Source organism: Vespula pensylvanica, chromosome 12, assembly GCF_014466175.1.
Source record: "Vespula pensylvanica isolate Volc-1 chromosome 12, ASM1446617v1, whole genome shotgun sequence".
NCBI lineage: Eukaryota > Metazoa > Arthropoda > Insecta > Hymenoptera > Vespidae > Vespula > Vespula pensylvanica.
This window is the reverse complement of record NC_057696.1, coordinates 4,917,798-4,934,540: the sequence shown is the minus strand read 5'-3', so window position 1 is coordinate 4,934,540 and position 16,743 is coordinate 4,917,798. Positions and strand designations below refer to the sequence as shown.

General features: G+C 38.7%; 1 protein-coding gene and 1 long non-coding RNA gene across 2 annotated transcripts in view; one reads left to right on the top strand and one right to left on the bottom strand.

The window, feature by feature from the left end:
- Positions 1-5,254: 5,254 nt before the first annotated feature.
- On the bottom strand, positions 5,255-6,400 carry LOC122633512. The gene is made up of 2 exons (XR_006328128.1): positions 6,214-6,400; positions 5,255-5,990 (listed from the first exon to the last, which is right to left on the bottom strand). It is a non-coding gene; the product is annotated as an uncharacterized LOC122633512 (long non-coding RNA).
- An 84-nt stretch (positions 6,401-6,484) lies between these two features.
- Positions 6,485-16,743, top strand: part of LOC122633509 (low density lipoprotein receptor adapter protein 1-like) — a 40,115-nt gene continuing 29,856 nt past the window's right edge. The window contains exon 1 of the mRNA XM_043821466.1: positions 6,485-6,868. Coding sequence (XP_043677401.1) covers positions 6,826-6,868 — 43 coding nt within the window. The 5' untranslated portion in view covers positions 6,485-6,825. The remainder of the gene's footprint in view (positions 6,869-16,743) is intronic.

The following is a 16,743-nucleotide window of genomic DNA, read 5'->3' as shown; positions in this document are numbered from 1 at the left end:
ACGAATAGGAAACTAGGCAAAGAAGGGAGGCAAAAAACGAGAGGAAACCATCGACCAAGCCGATGGCTGCACAATGCAAGGAAAATGTGCAGCTGTGCACCCCTTTACAAACTTGGCCCGAAATCGTACGGATTTGTAATGAACTGAATATTACCCGGATTCCCTCCAGTCTCTCCTCTCCCTCTCCCTGCCTCTCTCTCTCTCTCTCTCTCTCTCTTTGTTTCTTCCTCTTTCGCACGTTTGGTACGGTCGCTGTTTCAGGAAATTGCATTATACCCGACTCTCGATTCATTCGTATCAACGACGAACAGCCATGCCATTGTGCCAGACTGTGCGTATTATGTTACTCGTTATTCGTGATTTTGAAAGCACAATGCGTTCGTAATTTTAACTCGGCCGAAAACACCTTTATCTCGAATACACAGGTATTGAAATATTTTTCGACAGAGATCGTCGATATTACCCAGCATCGTTACGATGTTATGTACATTGAAATTATCGCTAGTTGAAGAAATCAAAAATATTTGGATAACGAGTTAATCCATCGTTAATTTGGAATTTATTAGATTATATTTTCTATCGATGATTTTCGTTCGATAGCTTAGAAAAGAAAGAAAGAAAGATGGAACGAAAAAGTCACGAGATCAGAGATTGGAAGTTCGTAAACTGAGAGCATACGATAGGTGAAATTATTCACTGAACGTAGCACTTCGATGCGCTTCGTGCTATCCGTATTTGCGGTTAAAACGTCGATTACGCTGTGATTTATGGGGACGGTGACACGTTCCGGTACGTTTGCGGACGCGACAGAGTTCAATTACGCGATAGCACCGTGGAAATTCCATTTTGGATTTGTTGACACTAAAGTAAAGGAGAATTTGAAAAGAAAAAAAAAAAAGAAAAGAAACTAATAAGAAAGAAGGAATTGAAAGAATGAAGAAATTAAAACAAAAATTGTCTTCTCTCGATCGTCGAGATACGATCGATAAACCGATTTACTTTCAACGTCGAGGACGATATAGTGTTACCAATAGGGTCTCGTATCGAAAATATTCGCTAACCACAAAACTATTCTATCGCGTGCACTTCGTTCGTCCATTCTAGATTTAATTTACATGGAAATAATATCGGTGTGAGTCGATCGATCGATAAATTGTTCGACCGCAATATCGACACCCTCGTGGTGGAGAGGATTTCATTACTGCTTTCGTCGTGCGAGAAAGCTTTTATTTGCACGCGTTAGACTCTACGTAAAAGCTTCCTCTTTCTTTCTTTTTGGAGTATTCTATTTTCTTCTTCTTCACCCTTCATTTCCTTCATTAGGCAAAAGAAAGGTGGAGCATCCGTTCGAGGTATCGAAGTTCTATCGCGAACAATTCGTTCGTAGTTTTCTTTCTCGTTTTTCTTTCACCTTCGTATAATTTCTTTCTCAAACGTATCCGTTCGGTCATTTCTATAGATGAAAATTTACGTCTTTCTTTATGCAACGATCGAATGTAATTCAATTGCGACTAATGAACCGTGTAACGTAGCTAATCTCTTTTTGACGCTATTGTGACATGAACGATATCTTGAAAATTCGAAGGAATCTTAATATGTTTGTAAGAGACCGAGAGAAAGAGAGAGAGAGAGAGAGAGAGAGAGAGAGAGAGAGAGAGAGAGAGAGAGAGAGAGAAAGAGAGAGAGAGAGAGAGAATTCATGTAAAACTAATAAAGCTGGACTGTCGCGGTTCTTACGAACAGCGTTAATTTGTAATTAACTACGTGAACGTTTAACGCTTTCAAAGTCGCCATTGCTATGGTCAGGAACAAGTTGGATGTGCAGACGGAATTAGTCGGGCACGGAATGTTAATTAGTAGAACCCGAATGATTACGAAGCAGTCACGTTGAAAGTGAAAGAGAGAGAAAGAGAGGGAGAGACCGGTTGATCGATGCAGGGACTACTGCTGGCAAAAAGAGATCGAACGAATAAATGAGACACGTTCCTCTTTGAAATCGGTAAAGGGGAGCAAAAAAGATGTATATATGTATGTATGTATGTATATATGTATGTATATATATATGTATGTATGTATGTATGTATGTACGTAGAGAGAAAGAGTAAAAGGGGGATTGCGTTACGTAAAATACAGGAGATAGATATCGAGTAAAAGCGATACATAAAATAAATGACGTTGCGGTTAAATAAAATTGAACGCACGATTCACAACTAACACCAGTCTCCCTCTTCTTATTCACTTTTTGCATTATTCAGCGCTCGTCGCTAAAAGATCGATCGCATGGCGAGTTTCGTGCGCTGACAAAATTTACGTGGGTCAGTTGATGTCGTAGAATTTACAATGTAAATTCTGGTCAAACGGCAAATAGCTACGTTTTATATACGTAAATACATATATAAATATATATATATATATATATATCGCGTGGGAAGGCGTAACGAAAAAACTATTCGTTGAACAAATTCGTTGATTAAATTCGTATGTACGTATATACGTAGACACACACGCGTACGTACTATACTCTGTCTATTGGGCAAATGTAATCAGCGTGTGAACCACAGCAAAAACGGGGTCGAGCTCATTTTCGCATTTTAAAATGCGATTACGAATTGGTAACGGCGTCGTCGTCGTCGTCGTCGTCGTCGTCGTCGTCGTCGTCGTCATTGGCGACATTTATTCATGAATACAACGGAATAGAGAATGATCCGTGGGCATGGAATTACTTTCGATCGATAACTTACATTCTCCTATTTCAATCTTTCTTCTTTTTTTCAAATTTGCGTTAGATCCACTGTCTCTCTCTCTCTCTCTCTCTCTCTCTCTCTCTCTCTCTCTCACTCTTGTGTTTCTTTTTCTCTTCTTTAATCATTTCTTTACGTCGCACGGAAAAAGGAAGTATATACAGAAGATCGCAAATCAATCCTTTCTGCTTCTATATCATAATTCTAATATGCAATTTTCTAAGCGTCACCCTCTTTGTAACATGGAATCAATGGACCATACCTATCAATTAGATAACGGTTAACCGCGCTTTATAATCGCTCCTGGTTCGCTTCTACGTTATATTATTTTCTATCCTAGGTATACATAATATCTAATGTATGTATTTTGTAGGTACATAAATAAGACGGTACGCAGATTTTCTTCTTTTTCCATTTATTTTTCATGAAAAATATGAGAAACGATAGGAAAGGTCGCGTTGAGCACGCTTGTGGAAAAATGTCTTCACCTTGTAAAAGGAACTTTTCAAAGTTTTCGAAAGGCTGTCATAGGCATTGCCAGAAGCATTTTGTGGGTTCGAGATCGACGACAGGAAATATTAGTATCGTAGGCGTTTATCGAACTTTAAGAAAAGCATCAGAGGTACATACATATCCTTCGCTATCTTCGGATATTAAAGTTCCTGTCTCGAAGAGAGCCCTTTCCCAACTTCTGTGATCCAATTTCATGCGGATTTTACGGCCATCTTGCGACGATTCAGAGGATTACTCGATCCTTTTTATGATCGAAAAAACGTTCTCCATCACGATAAAGAAAAAAATGTTTAATATCTAATTTTGAAATTAACTTAAGTTAATTAGCTCATAAACATAACATTTTTATACGCAATTCTCTTATGTATCCTCGTGTTATCTTTATTTCATTAAAACAATTTATTTTTAATTAAAAGTGGAAAGAAAAGATTTTGGAAACGTTTGAAAATATGTGGCTATTCGCTTGGTAGTACTTGTATCTTATAAGATCTCACCATGCGGAAGTTACTATATCTGGAGATCCACAGTGATTTACTTTTTATATTACTACTACTACTACTATTATTATTAAAAAATTAAAACAACGTAATCATCGCTCCACGAGAATTCAAATCTCAAACGCTAAAATTGCAGTCCTGAGCGTAATCGCATATTCGGGAACCGATTTACGCATAATTCGACCGTCCCAACATCGCAAGCTTCGATCACCACTTGAGCACGACCGTACCTTAGCGACAATTACATCGGGACCCAAGATTGAATCTACTCGCAAATACTTACGCAAATGTATAAATTATCGAAGAAATGATATAGAAATATACTTCTTTTAAGTCTTCGTTAAGACATCTTCAGAGAGCTTCACAAAAACTATTTCATATTTAACGCATGTTCCGTGCTTTGTAACGTTTAAGCGAATGTACTATTAGTTAAATATTAGTTTAGTCGTACTGTTTAAATAAATATAAAATTACCGAAAGTATTAATTTCGAAGTAGTCACGTTTAGAAAGAGAGAGAGAGAGCTTCGATGTTTACACGTCGGAGTACAAAGAAAAACTGATTCGATAATCGTCGGTCAAAGATCGTCGGTATACTAATTTGGCGATCATTCATTCTTGTTTGTTTTTTAATAGGAACGGTCTTGCGACCATGACGAAAATATCGAAGTATATATCGCGACCTATATATTTCGTGCAATAAGCTCTCGCGAGTTTGGTTTTTCGTTAAGTAATATTCAAATTTTCTCAGCTTGAGTTTTAATGAAATCCATAAGGACGAAGGTAACCGGGCCAACGGCTAGGTTTCTCGACGCTGGCTTTCTCTTTGGTCACGATATAATAGTTGGTTTAACCAAAAGCGGCTTAAGCTTCTCTCTTTATCTTTCTCTCTTCACGGTTGATGATATTCTTGCGTCTCGTCGAGGAAGGCCACGAATTTTAATTGGGAATCGTAAGGGAAGTTTGGCAAGAGCGTTACTTTACTGCGGAGTAATTAAATCACGTTTATCTATGGATATAAGAAAAAGAAGCGAGAGTAGATTCGTAGCATCGATTCCATTATATACATCGAATGTCTCGTTTTTTTTATTAATTAATGTTAATCGTTTCTTATCCGCTCTTCCTTGAATCGTCTTCTTTTTTCTTATATCATTGCGATGCTCGAATTTTACATTCTTCCGGAAGTCTTATAAAGTTCAAAGTTCATGACCCACGTGTTGAAGGAACTTTGAACCTAGTATAATAACGCGCTTGACTAATTTCATTCGGAAGCAGAGTGGATACTTGGCACGATTATACGACGAGAATTTAATACTATAATGGAAATAGATTGTTCTAAATAGAAGCTGCCGCTAGTGCTCAGAAGCGTATATTATATTATGCCGACTACTATCTACTATTTACTATTTCGAGAGAGAACCGACGACGAGTGAACGTATCTTTCGAGTAAAGAAACTGTAAAAAAGAAAAGAAAAAAAAAAAAAAAACAGAGAGAACGAACCAACTGATGGCTAGTATTTGATATTTAATATGTATGTATATCGTGTTTTATTCATATCGTTCATTAACGTGCAGAAACGGGCAGGAAATAGGCGACGAACGGGTAAAGGAGTGAACGTTGCACTTTGTACGAGATCGAATTCAACGAGAAAATAAATTTATGTAAATTTTCTTCGAAGATCATTGTTGCTATGGTTCACCGTTCTTAAGTGAGCTCCTTTATGAGAAGCTCTATCGTCGTAGACGTCTTCTTCGTTTGAAGGTGCCAGCTCCAACTCGCTCTACCAACTTCCGCTCGACGACTTAATTAAGTTTTCCCGCCAATTATACCCATCCCCCGTTAGAGGATTCCTTTCATTGGTTCTCTTCAATCTTTTCCCTATTTCCTTTCCAACTTTTTGAATCATCTCGTATCATCTCGTATCATCTCGTTTCGCTGCTAGCTAGAAAATCGTCAAAATCTTTTTTTTTTTACATTTACAGCTTAATTTACATTACTCTCTGAGACTTCACGAGCAAATTCGTATCTCTCCCTTATTTTTCTTTAATATTCCTTAATAAAAAGAAGCTTCACGAATAAATAAAGAAGATATTTAGTAGGCCTTATTTCTACAAGGCTATCTCTTTTTCACGAACCTTTTTTGCGAAGTTCGCAAGAACGACCGTTTTATCTCGACTCTTACAACGAATTACAAAGATAAGAAATAACTCCAAGTCACATTATTATTAGTCCACAATCTTCTGAAAAAAGGAAATAAAGAAAAAAAAAAGAAAGAAAGAAAAAGGAAAAGAAAAGAGATAAAAACCAAATTATTTGTGGTCTTATCAATTCGAAGATAACAAATGCGGCTATGAATTTGATGGACATGAACATTACTAATATGCGAAAATAGCAATTATATAAAAAAAAAATTGAAAAGTCTCATAGCACAAATCTTTCTTTGATCTGAAATACGATAGTTACCTCACGTTTGATTCTCATTGATCAATGGTATCCCGTACATCACATTGATCCTCCGTTTACAATCAGTGTCAGTAAGCGAATGGTGAGGGACAACAACTCCAAGTGCGTACGCAGTGTTACGAGCTCTGAATAGATGTTGAATAAAGGCGTCGTCTAGTCGTAGAATGGTGGTGGTGGTGGTGGTGGCAGTGGCGGTAGTGATGCTGGTGGTGGTGGTGACGGTGATAGTAAATGGAAACGTAGTGTAACGCTTACGGAGTAGTAAACTCTGTCGAATAAGAGCTACGCACGTCCACGCATACACGCGCAAGCATACATACATAAGTTGAGAGTAAAGTACGAGTACGCGAAAGGAGAAGAAGTCGACACTTCGGTCTCGCTCGTTCTCGGACGAGGACGCGTTTCCTCGCATCTTTATTTGCGATTGCACGGTTATCGCGAGCAAACGATTTTCAAAGTTGTTTTATCTTTGTTTGACAGAACAGATGATCGATCGTGTAAAAAAAAACAGTTCGTACGCTTTTTTGGAACGCCCTCTCTCGGTCTCTCTTTTTTTCTCCGTTTTCTCCTTTCTGTCTCTCTCTCTCTCTCTCTCTCATCTTGCCGATAGAAATGCCTTTCTTCAAGAAACTTCGGAGATTCTCCAGGCATAAAAGTAAGTCGATAACCAACAAACAACAAGAAAATGTCATCTTCTTTATATTATATTTTATGTATTATGTATATGCGTAAGGTGGTCCAAGTAAAGCGTTAACAAGTTTCCTAAATTTACTTGTAATTAGTCTTGTTTAATTTCAACAAAAAATAATCGATGAGAACACTTTGTAACGCTTCGTTTGGTTCATTCTGTAATAAATAGTTTATACGTAATTGAATATCATTCTCGTTAAAGTTTTTAAAGAGAAAAGCTTCGTCGACGATTTTTGATTGCATTATCTCGTGTTCTTTTTAACGCGATTTCGAGTTACTCAACCGATAGAGTTCCCTCGAGTACGAATCAGCATTTCACCGCAACTCGTTTCTTCGTAGTATTTTCGAGCGTCGAACATGTCCCGAGGTGATAATCTTTGATAATTTCTCTAAAGAGAGAACGTCTCGAATGAATAGCAAATTTTTTTAACAAACTAGCATTTTTTAGAAAAAAAAAATAAAATAAAAAGAAATATGTGCTGCTGCTACTACTACTATTACTGCTACTGCTACTACACACACACACACACGTACAAACGAAGCGTCTCGTTTCCGAATTTATTCTCTCTTTTGCTTTGAAACGCGTACGATCGATCACAGCTCTTTGTTTGAAATCGTCCCATGCTAGTACTTTGTAAACAATAGTGCTCGAGAATGTTCACGAGCGTAGGCACTTATATAAATATGTAAAAGCATTTATATATACATACGAAAATACCTATATCTATAGACATTTTTATGTACAACGACATATCGTCCAGTCATTCTCAATTTTACATGCGTTCCAACTCGCATTCTTAACCAATAGAATTTCTTTTTCATTCTTGTTATTTACTAGCTAATCCTTTTTACTTAATTACACCTTTATCGATTCTCTCTGCTGCGTATAATTTCTTTTCGCTCGATATGCTCAGAGGAATAATTTCTCTACGTGATTTCACCGATTATTCGGCGCCGACCATTTCAGCATGCAATTCTTTAAAGCCTGTAATTTTCGTCCCAACGCATAGTTTTACATAATTCCACGCAGAAATGGCGTTATCCTTTCCCCTTTATCCGCATATATCTATCCATCCGTAGGTAGAATAACGTCAGCCACTTAAATCGTTATCGATTAAATCTCTCTCTCTCTCTCTCTCTCTCTCTCTCTCTCTCTCTCTCTCTCTCTCTCTCTCTTTCTATCTCTTTCTTTATTTTATTTCGAGATTTCATTTAATTGAAATTATGAAATTTTGTTCGTGCAACATCAAAGGGTTTAATTTTAGCATAGAAGAGATAGAAATATTATTTTCTTCCTCCTAAAAATGTTATCATTCGCAAATGAAAGTTAAAAGAAAATGTGAATACGTATTTGCGTAAAAAATTTCGAAAAAATTTCTTTATGAGAACGAAAGGTCATTCCCTTCTTATCTCTCTCAATCGTATACTATTACGAAAGTAGTCTCTATGAACGGCGAGCTCATAAAAAAGGTTTTAAATCTACCGAACTGACGGATATACTCGAATTCCTCATCTTCTACATGTGTCTCGAGATTCGAAAGGAAAGCTTTTTTTCTATTTCTTCTCTAGCTTTTCTTGACCTCCACCTCTTCTCTCTCTCTCTCTCTCTCTCTCTCTCTCTCTCTCTCTCTTTCTCTCTCTCTCCCTCTTTTTCTTCTCACAAATGCCGGAAAAGATGGATTTACCGACGCGATCGTGGAGCTTCTTCGGTATCGTTAACCTTTTATTTCAAATCGTCGAGGCGTGGTTTGCTTGAAATAAAGCGTCTGGAAGCAGACTCTTCGAATGCCGTGAAATTTATATCTATGTACTATTTTCTTTCCCTCTCTCTCTCTCTCTCCTCTTTCCCTATTTCTTTAGAGAAGAGCTTCCCGAGTCCTTTTGAAAGCAGCCACCTCTCGAGCTCTTTCTATCTCTTTGCAACCACTAGCTTTCGATGCACCATTTTCGAACATTTTATCCCTTCTCTGGTTCTCTCTCTTTCTCTCTCTCTCTCTCTCTCTCTCTCTCTCTCTCTGTCTCTCTCTCTCTCCCCCTTTCCGTTTTTCACGATAAAGTCAGGTAATACCCCAGAGCCGAGTAATGAGTTCCATTCCTTTTACTCCGTAGTAAGCGTTGCGCGTTGCTTGCGTTTGCCCTCGGAAAAGACCGAATGATCCACGGATTGCTATTTGAGGCTAACAGACTTAAGATGGATAAATATTTATTTCTTCTTATGCATCCATGGCAACGTTGACGTAAAATAAAGTAAAGTAGAGAAAGATATGGAAACTAACGAACAAGTATAATTAAATAACTTTCGATTGGATAATGTATGTAATAGATAGTTGGATATAGGCTAAGCAGAGAACTGTTATTAAAATGGTATTGAAATGAAATAGAAATGAAATAATACGCGAATGTAATATCTAAGAGAGATTTTTTTTTAAACTAGGATGTAAAGAAGGAAAATAATGTTTGTAGAAACTGCATGTGTTTCGACAGTGAGAAATCTATACGATTATTATCGTTAACAACATTATGCAACTAACTTCTACGTTTCGAGTGTACAGAATAGTCGAGCTCTCTGATCTTTGCTCAGCTTATTTCTTTCTCGTTGAAACTTAAGACGCAGATATCGCAGTCCGCTGACATAGTTTCTTTGTTCAGTCTCGGTGTCAAGTTCAGTTCATAGTGTCATTCGTTTGAAAATTGCGCGGTTTTGCGTCATGTGCCAGATTTCATACCAACCGTTTTGTTTTATCTTTGGCCTTATGATTTAGCATATATTTGCTAAAATGATTTCGATATAATATGTACACAAGCATATAAAAAAGAAAACAAAGATTATTAAAGAGGAGCAGAGCTCTCTCTCTTTCTCCCCCCCCCTCTCTCTCTCTCTCTGATAATCTCGTTGGAGAACGTTCGAACGAATTTTTCTCGCGATATCACGGTCGTTCGACGTGTGTCCATGATCGACGCCAGAGAAAATTAATACGTACATGGCGAGACGAGGTCATCAAAAGAGAGAAAAAGATGAGAGAGAAGAGAAGAGAAAAGAGACTTTCGGTCTTTCTGGGGTATTACAAATAGGAACAAAAGAGATAGCGCGATGATGGCGAAGGAGAAAAATTGGAATATCGTTTGGTGGCTTCCGCGTTCGTTGAATTTAATTTAACGCTGAGACGTTTCTTTTACTGAGTCGAGTCGAAAAATGCATGAACGCCGACGGTGTGTGTTCCGGTCTTCGGAGACGAAGAGAAAGAAATTGGATCGACGTGCAACGATCGTTTTTCTCATCGTTCTTTCGTCGAACGAATTGCTTGAAGCTGGATGAAGGAAGAACTAAAAGAACAAAAACAAAAAAAAAAGATAAACGAGGAAAATATTTGCCTTCGTTCACTTGGTAAATTTATCGTAGGCGAGGGAAACGAATTTTTTTCCAAATAACTTAGGAAGGACCAGAATGTGATCGAATTTCCTTTCTTTTCTTTTTTTTTTTTTTATTTCTTTTTTCTTTTCTTTTCTTTTCAAGTAATTCTCCGATATATTTTTCTTTTTTCTTTTTTTTTCTCTCTTTCTTCTTGTCCTTCCGCGATCGTACAACACGAGAGCCACGCAAAGCGCATTTTCCATGCAGACGGAAAATCAATTTCATGCGCATACGGAATATTTTATGGGCGCGCTTCTGGATGAGCCTTCTACCACCTCGCCTCGATATCGTATATCAAGGCGAAATGGCATTCGAGTTGAAACACGTCCAGAAAAGTGAATAAGCCGAGTCTCTGTAATTCGTTCTTCGTTTGCACTTACGTACGCAAATGCATCGTATTGTTTATTATGCGACAGTATCATTCTATCGTTTTTTTTTTCTTTTTTTTTTTTTAAGAGACTCGTAACGGCCGACGTTTTTCTTTCTCTATTCTCTTCCTCTTATATTATTCCCTAGCGATTATCACCGTCGGCTTTCTTACGGAAACGTTTTTATCCGACAACAGATCGGGAAAAAAAAAGAAAATGAGAAAGAAGAATGCCTCTTTGCTTCTCTCTTTTTCGTCGAATAAAATCCCAGAAGCTCCCGTAGGATTACGTATCCCGGATCTTTTGCACTCTCCTTGTCTCGTCGTCTTCTTCCCGTTATTTCTGAATTGCCACCGTTGCTGTTGCTACCTCTAGGCGCGTCGTTTTACTCGTTGAGATACGGCTCGGTAAGTTTTCCACGTCGTCGCAGAAAATTCTTGCCCCTCCGTTCAGTAGCTTATTTCCTCGGGAATATTGCGTTCCTGTTTTCTCTCTTTTTCTCTCTCTGCTATGCGTCTTCTTCCTTTCTCTTTTAAAGAAGCCTTTCTTGTCGAAAAGACGAAAAACCTTGCTTCCATAAGTGATCGATGAATACCTTTCTCTACTCCCTCTGTTCGTTGTCGCGACGTAGAAGAAAAAGGGTAGCTTCGAAGGTCGGTCTCTCTCTTTGCTCTGCTCTGCTCTGCTCTGCTCTACTCAACTCTATCCATAGAGAAAATAAAGGACTTGCTCCCTGCGATTTCGTGGTCGGAATATTAAAAAAGTGGAAGGACCGTCGAGCAAAGTCTTTAGATCGATCTCTCGTATAACACGCACGTGCTAACCTATTGTCTTCTTCTTTTCGATTATTTACTTATATGATACGGTCCCTCGGAACTTGAAATATTTTATTATTTTGGCGACTTGAAAGCTATCGGAATTTTAACGGGTAAAAAGATAATTCCATTTCCATATTTTTCCTCTTTTAATTTTTCTTTCTTTCTTTTCATCAGATACGACGATTTTCATAGCCGTTGCCGAGAGGCTAGTATATTTCATGGAAATCAGCTTTGTGTATCCAAGTCCTATGGGAAAATGCAACGGTCGTTTATCTCTTATAGAAGAAATATCATGTTTTGGCTCGGATGTATAAAACGGGGCATAGGGAGAAAGAAAGAGGAGAAGGAGAGAGGGAGAGATATTCTACATCGCAATCGCGCTTCACACTTGCTTTACATTTTTCTCGTCGACTTATCCGCGGAACGCGGAAATAACGCGATATTTCCCGTATAGAAAGATACACGCTTGTTGAATTTGTTGTCTGCCTTGTGATTCGTTCGCTCGGAATAAAATGATACGATCGCCGGATCGTATCGTTTCATACACACAAATATTTTTTACGTAAAACCGACAAAAAATCTGACCGTAAACGATAACGATAACGATAGTAATAATCATTTAATGAAAAAACGAGTGGGTGTCTACCGACTAGCCGGATCGTAAAATCTAACGTGGAATTCGACGTATTTATTTGCAACGAATTCGATCGTTAACGTATATAGCAAGCGTTTCATCGAATATATCGCGATGTATTCAAACTAGCGAACAGCTCGCGACAATTTTTCTTCGCTCGTTGGAAAAAAACCATTTTCAAATTTATTCCAAAGTAAGAACTTACTTGTACTTGTGCCGAGTCAACAAGAAGGGAAAAAAAATGAAACAAAAGGAAAATGGCATTCCTCGTTGAGTTAGTTCCTCGTGCTTTTCGAAGAAATTACTCGATTTCCGCTAGAGACGTTGGGTTTTTCTTTCTCCTTTACGTTTTTTTTCCTCCTTTATTTTATTTTTTTCCTACTCCTTCACCCTTCCCTTTTCCCTCGCAAGCGAAAAAGCGTTGCCACGGCCCTTCCGCTAGATTTATGACTACTTCGTGGCTTTCGAGAGCGCCCGCATTTCCAGCTTCTCGTAACTAGAAGGAAACAAAAGGTGGACGTGCCATTTTCTTTTCCACTCTCTTTTAATTTGGTCTTCACGACCGTTAATCCTTCTGCTATTATTTTCGATATTTCCTCCTAATATCTACATTAATATCTACGTTAATTTGTCTTTCACATCGATGTTACTATCGAATTACACACGATGTCTTTTACAAAGTTTTAACTATAGAAAAAAAAAAAAAAAGAAAAGAAAAAGAAAAAAAAATGTCGAAGAGGAAAATAATTTATTGACAGCAAGGGATATTTACGCCGCTCGGAAAAAGTCGATCGAGAGATCGATTCGTGAAAGGTAACGCGTTTGGAAAGTCAGATCGGTCGTCATCTATCATTTTTGCTGTACTTCCGAGAGATCGAAGAAGGAAACGCCGCGTATGGAGAGTCGATTCTTACATCAGCCGACCTATACTCGCGTTCGGCCCAATTATCCCTTCTCTCTTTTTTTCTCTCCCCCTCTCTCTCTCTCTCTCTCCTCCCTCTCTCCACCTTGTCTTTCCTCCTTCGCAAGAGCAGGATAATCGGCCTTCCCCGGCCAGACAGGACGACTCGTTACACTTACACACTTTCAACCCTGAATTCTTTCGCGTGCCTTTCCATCGCGAGAGACTGCAACGGACTTGCATCAGCCGGCCGACAGTCTCTCGACTCCTCTCGATCACCTGCATCGTCGACAAGCTAACGGTCGTAAATGTTTTTCTCTTCTCTCCGTTCTTACGATCGCCGTGTCTCATTTATTATGTCTCCATATTTTTCTATTTTTCACGTTGTCTAAAGACATTAGATACGTATATGATGTATGTTTTTGTCTGCCTCTATTTTTCCCTTCATTTGGAAAGAATTTTTTCCTTCCAAAAAGAATTTCCTTACTATATCTCTAAAGTGATAATTTCGAAGAGACCAGGGGAAAAATGCAAACGCAAAGTCTAAAGATATTATCTATTAGTAGCGCGTGTCTACGTGAGGCGAAGTTGAGGTCGAGTAGGAGCGACTGACAATGAGAGAGAAAGTATCGAGATGCGTCAGACGGTGTAATGACCCTTCCATCGTTCGATCGCTTTATTCACGGTAATTGCCTCTTACGAGAAGGGAAAATGTATATTATTCCTTTTAGAACGTTTTCCGTCAAGTATAATATATATATATATACACATATATGTATATATAAATAAAAATCATATTTTTCTCAGTAAAAGATAGAATTCGTTTTTTTTTTTTTCGAAAGATAGCAGCGGCAATAGTATCATGTCGCCGTCTATCTCAAGTCTTGAAAGCACGAGCGCGTACTATTTGCTCGCTCTTGCAGCCGGCTGGCCACGAAGTATCACGCGTTCTAATGGAAGGATGCACTTTGTGGTTCAAAGCTCGCAGACTACGACGGTGAGAATGCTGCTTCTTTTTCTTTCTACCGTCGTTCACTAACAGGCCCCTTGAAAAGTCGAGGTTGGTGCGACTGGATCAAGGCCAGCCGAAACTCTCGAGTGTGACTAAAAGGAAGAGATAAAGAGAACAGGAGTAGGAGTAGAAAGAAAGAGGAAGGATGAGCAAAGAGAGACGGTGCTCGGAGAAAAAGAAGAAAGGCAAAGGAGAAATTCGATGGGATTTTAAATGATATGCGTGGCGTGTGTGTGTGTACGTTTGTGTGTAGGAGGTGGAGAGACGAAGACAGAGACAGAAACAGAGAAAGGGAGAGAGAGAGAGAGAGAGAGAGAGAGCAAGAAGAAAGAGTGGCATGCAAGACAAAACCACAGAGGAAACGAAGAGGAGAGCTCGGTCACGAGGGACTCGTGGTGGGTCCCTTCTCACTCTTTCTCTCTTCGATTTTCAACCACTTACACGCGCCTTTGCAGAGAACCGGAGCAAGTCTCGTACACGCTGGCTGATGCAAGTCTCGTCGAGACTTTCGTCTCGAACGGTTAACTCCACTCCACGCTTCTTCTTCTTCTTCTTCTTCTTTAACTTCTCTTCCTCTTTTCGGTCCTTCACCCTCCGGCTATACCGTAGAGATATCGGCTCTCTCCTTTCCACGAGACTCGACGAGCACAGCTCACCGACAGACGTCGGCACCTCCTTGAATTACGAGCTGCATTTCCGACGTACAAAAGCAACATCCTCTTCATCGATGTCCTTTTCGTTATCGTCGAGCAGAGTTCGAAGAAGTTACTGTATTGTTCCTTTAACGAATTCGATAGCTGCTTTAAAACCTTCGCAAGAGTTCAATATTTAGAAAATTCTCGGTCAATAGGATGATAACGCGATTACTCGATCGATTTAAATTGTATCTTCTTGCCTGTTGATGATCTGCCATTTTCTTAATAAATGTATTTCCCTTCTCTAGGTTCTATTTTTCAACAATTTCTATTTTATTTGAAACAAATCAAAAGTCTATCGACCTGTTCTCTCCTCCCATGGGAAACTCTTGTATCTGGCTTCAATAACTTTTATTTTATTCGAAAAAGGTATATGTAACATATCCCGAGTCAAATGAAAGTAGTAAACTCTACGACTATTCAGACAGATCCAACTACGTACAGTAATCAGAATCGTAACATCTTTCTAAAGACACGAAGAAGCTGAGAGTACTCTACGAGATTCTATTACAACGTTATCGATCGATCGAAAAACGAAAAATGAGAGTGCGTTACACATGCGAGGATACGTTGCAAAGCTTCCGTGTGAAATGAAGTTGTAGCAAATGTTGATATCAGGTCGCTTCAAATGGTTCATGTTTTCGATTTTACGCGTTTGTATGTTGTACGTTCTCGTACAAATTCGATCGAAATTCGTCAGTCTGTTATAACTTTGTTGAGATCGAGATCTAACTTTGACGATATTATCCGAGAAGAAATACTACTTTCTCTTAGCTCGATATGATTTTCGAGAGAATTCCTTTGATATCGAAAGGAAAATGGAGATTCGTTCGATATACATATATATTTTTTTCATAAAAGCATTAATCGCTTTTCGAATTACAAAATAAAAATACGTAAACGATTTTTCCCTTGCCTTTTCGAATCGTTTTCTAAGGAGAGTGAGCACGAGTAAGAGTTTCTTCCGTGGACCTTTTCACGATCTTCTTCCATGTTCTACGTTAGCGCGACAAACGGAACGACTTCGTTTTAGCGTGAAATAGGAGAGAGTCGGAGAATCTCGAGTAACTCGATGACGGTAAATCGCAGAAAACGAACTGAGCGATGAGAAATATTGAGTCCAAAAGGATTCTTTTTATTATTTTTACTTTTTCAAGTTTAATATTTGAGAAATTAATATATATGTATGTGTATATATATATGTGTGTGTGTGTGTATATATATACTCGCGAATATTCTCTCCGTCTCTCTGTATATTTCTTTTTTTCAACGAACGATTGGCAATTTCGCGAAGCGAACGCGTAAAATTGATTCGACGAGCCGTTCGACGGCCGCAATCGACGACGGCGTCGTCGACGAACTTTAAAGTCAATCGCACGCTTAACGAGAGCATAATGGCTCTTGATGATCGAGCGTTGGGCTCTCATTTTCACCCCTAAGGCGTTCTCTTACCACGGTACTGTCTATCTATCGGTTTAGAGGGCCACGATCCGATAAATTACCATCGACTTCTTCAACGACGTTAAGCTGCTACCCGTTGAATAATATACGATGGAGAAGGAGATAAACGAACGGCGAGATTCTTCATCGATGTCTTTGTCTATTCTTCTTAAAGGTATTCAAACGATATCATAATAATTATCTATAATAATCGCTTTTCTTAGTGTTCTTAATGTCATTCATTCCCTTGCTCACGAGAGAGAAAGTCAAGGAAATAAAAGTAGAGAAGTAAGGAAATTCTCCAGACATTTTCTTTTTTCCTACTTCATTTTCTTCTTCTTCTTCTTCTTTCGTAATTGCATCAACGATAATTGCATCGAATTATACTGGACGCTTGGCTCTTTACGTTGTTTGCATATTTTTTCACGGTCTTTCGTATATCCAGCTTGAAAGTCGAGGCAAGAGAGAAGCCGATGAAGTTGCAAGTCCCGTTAAATCGAATCAGACTGTTCCTCCTTCTCTCTCTCTATCTCTCCCCCCCCCCTCTCAGAGATCGTTAA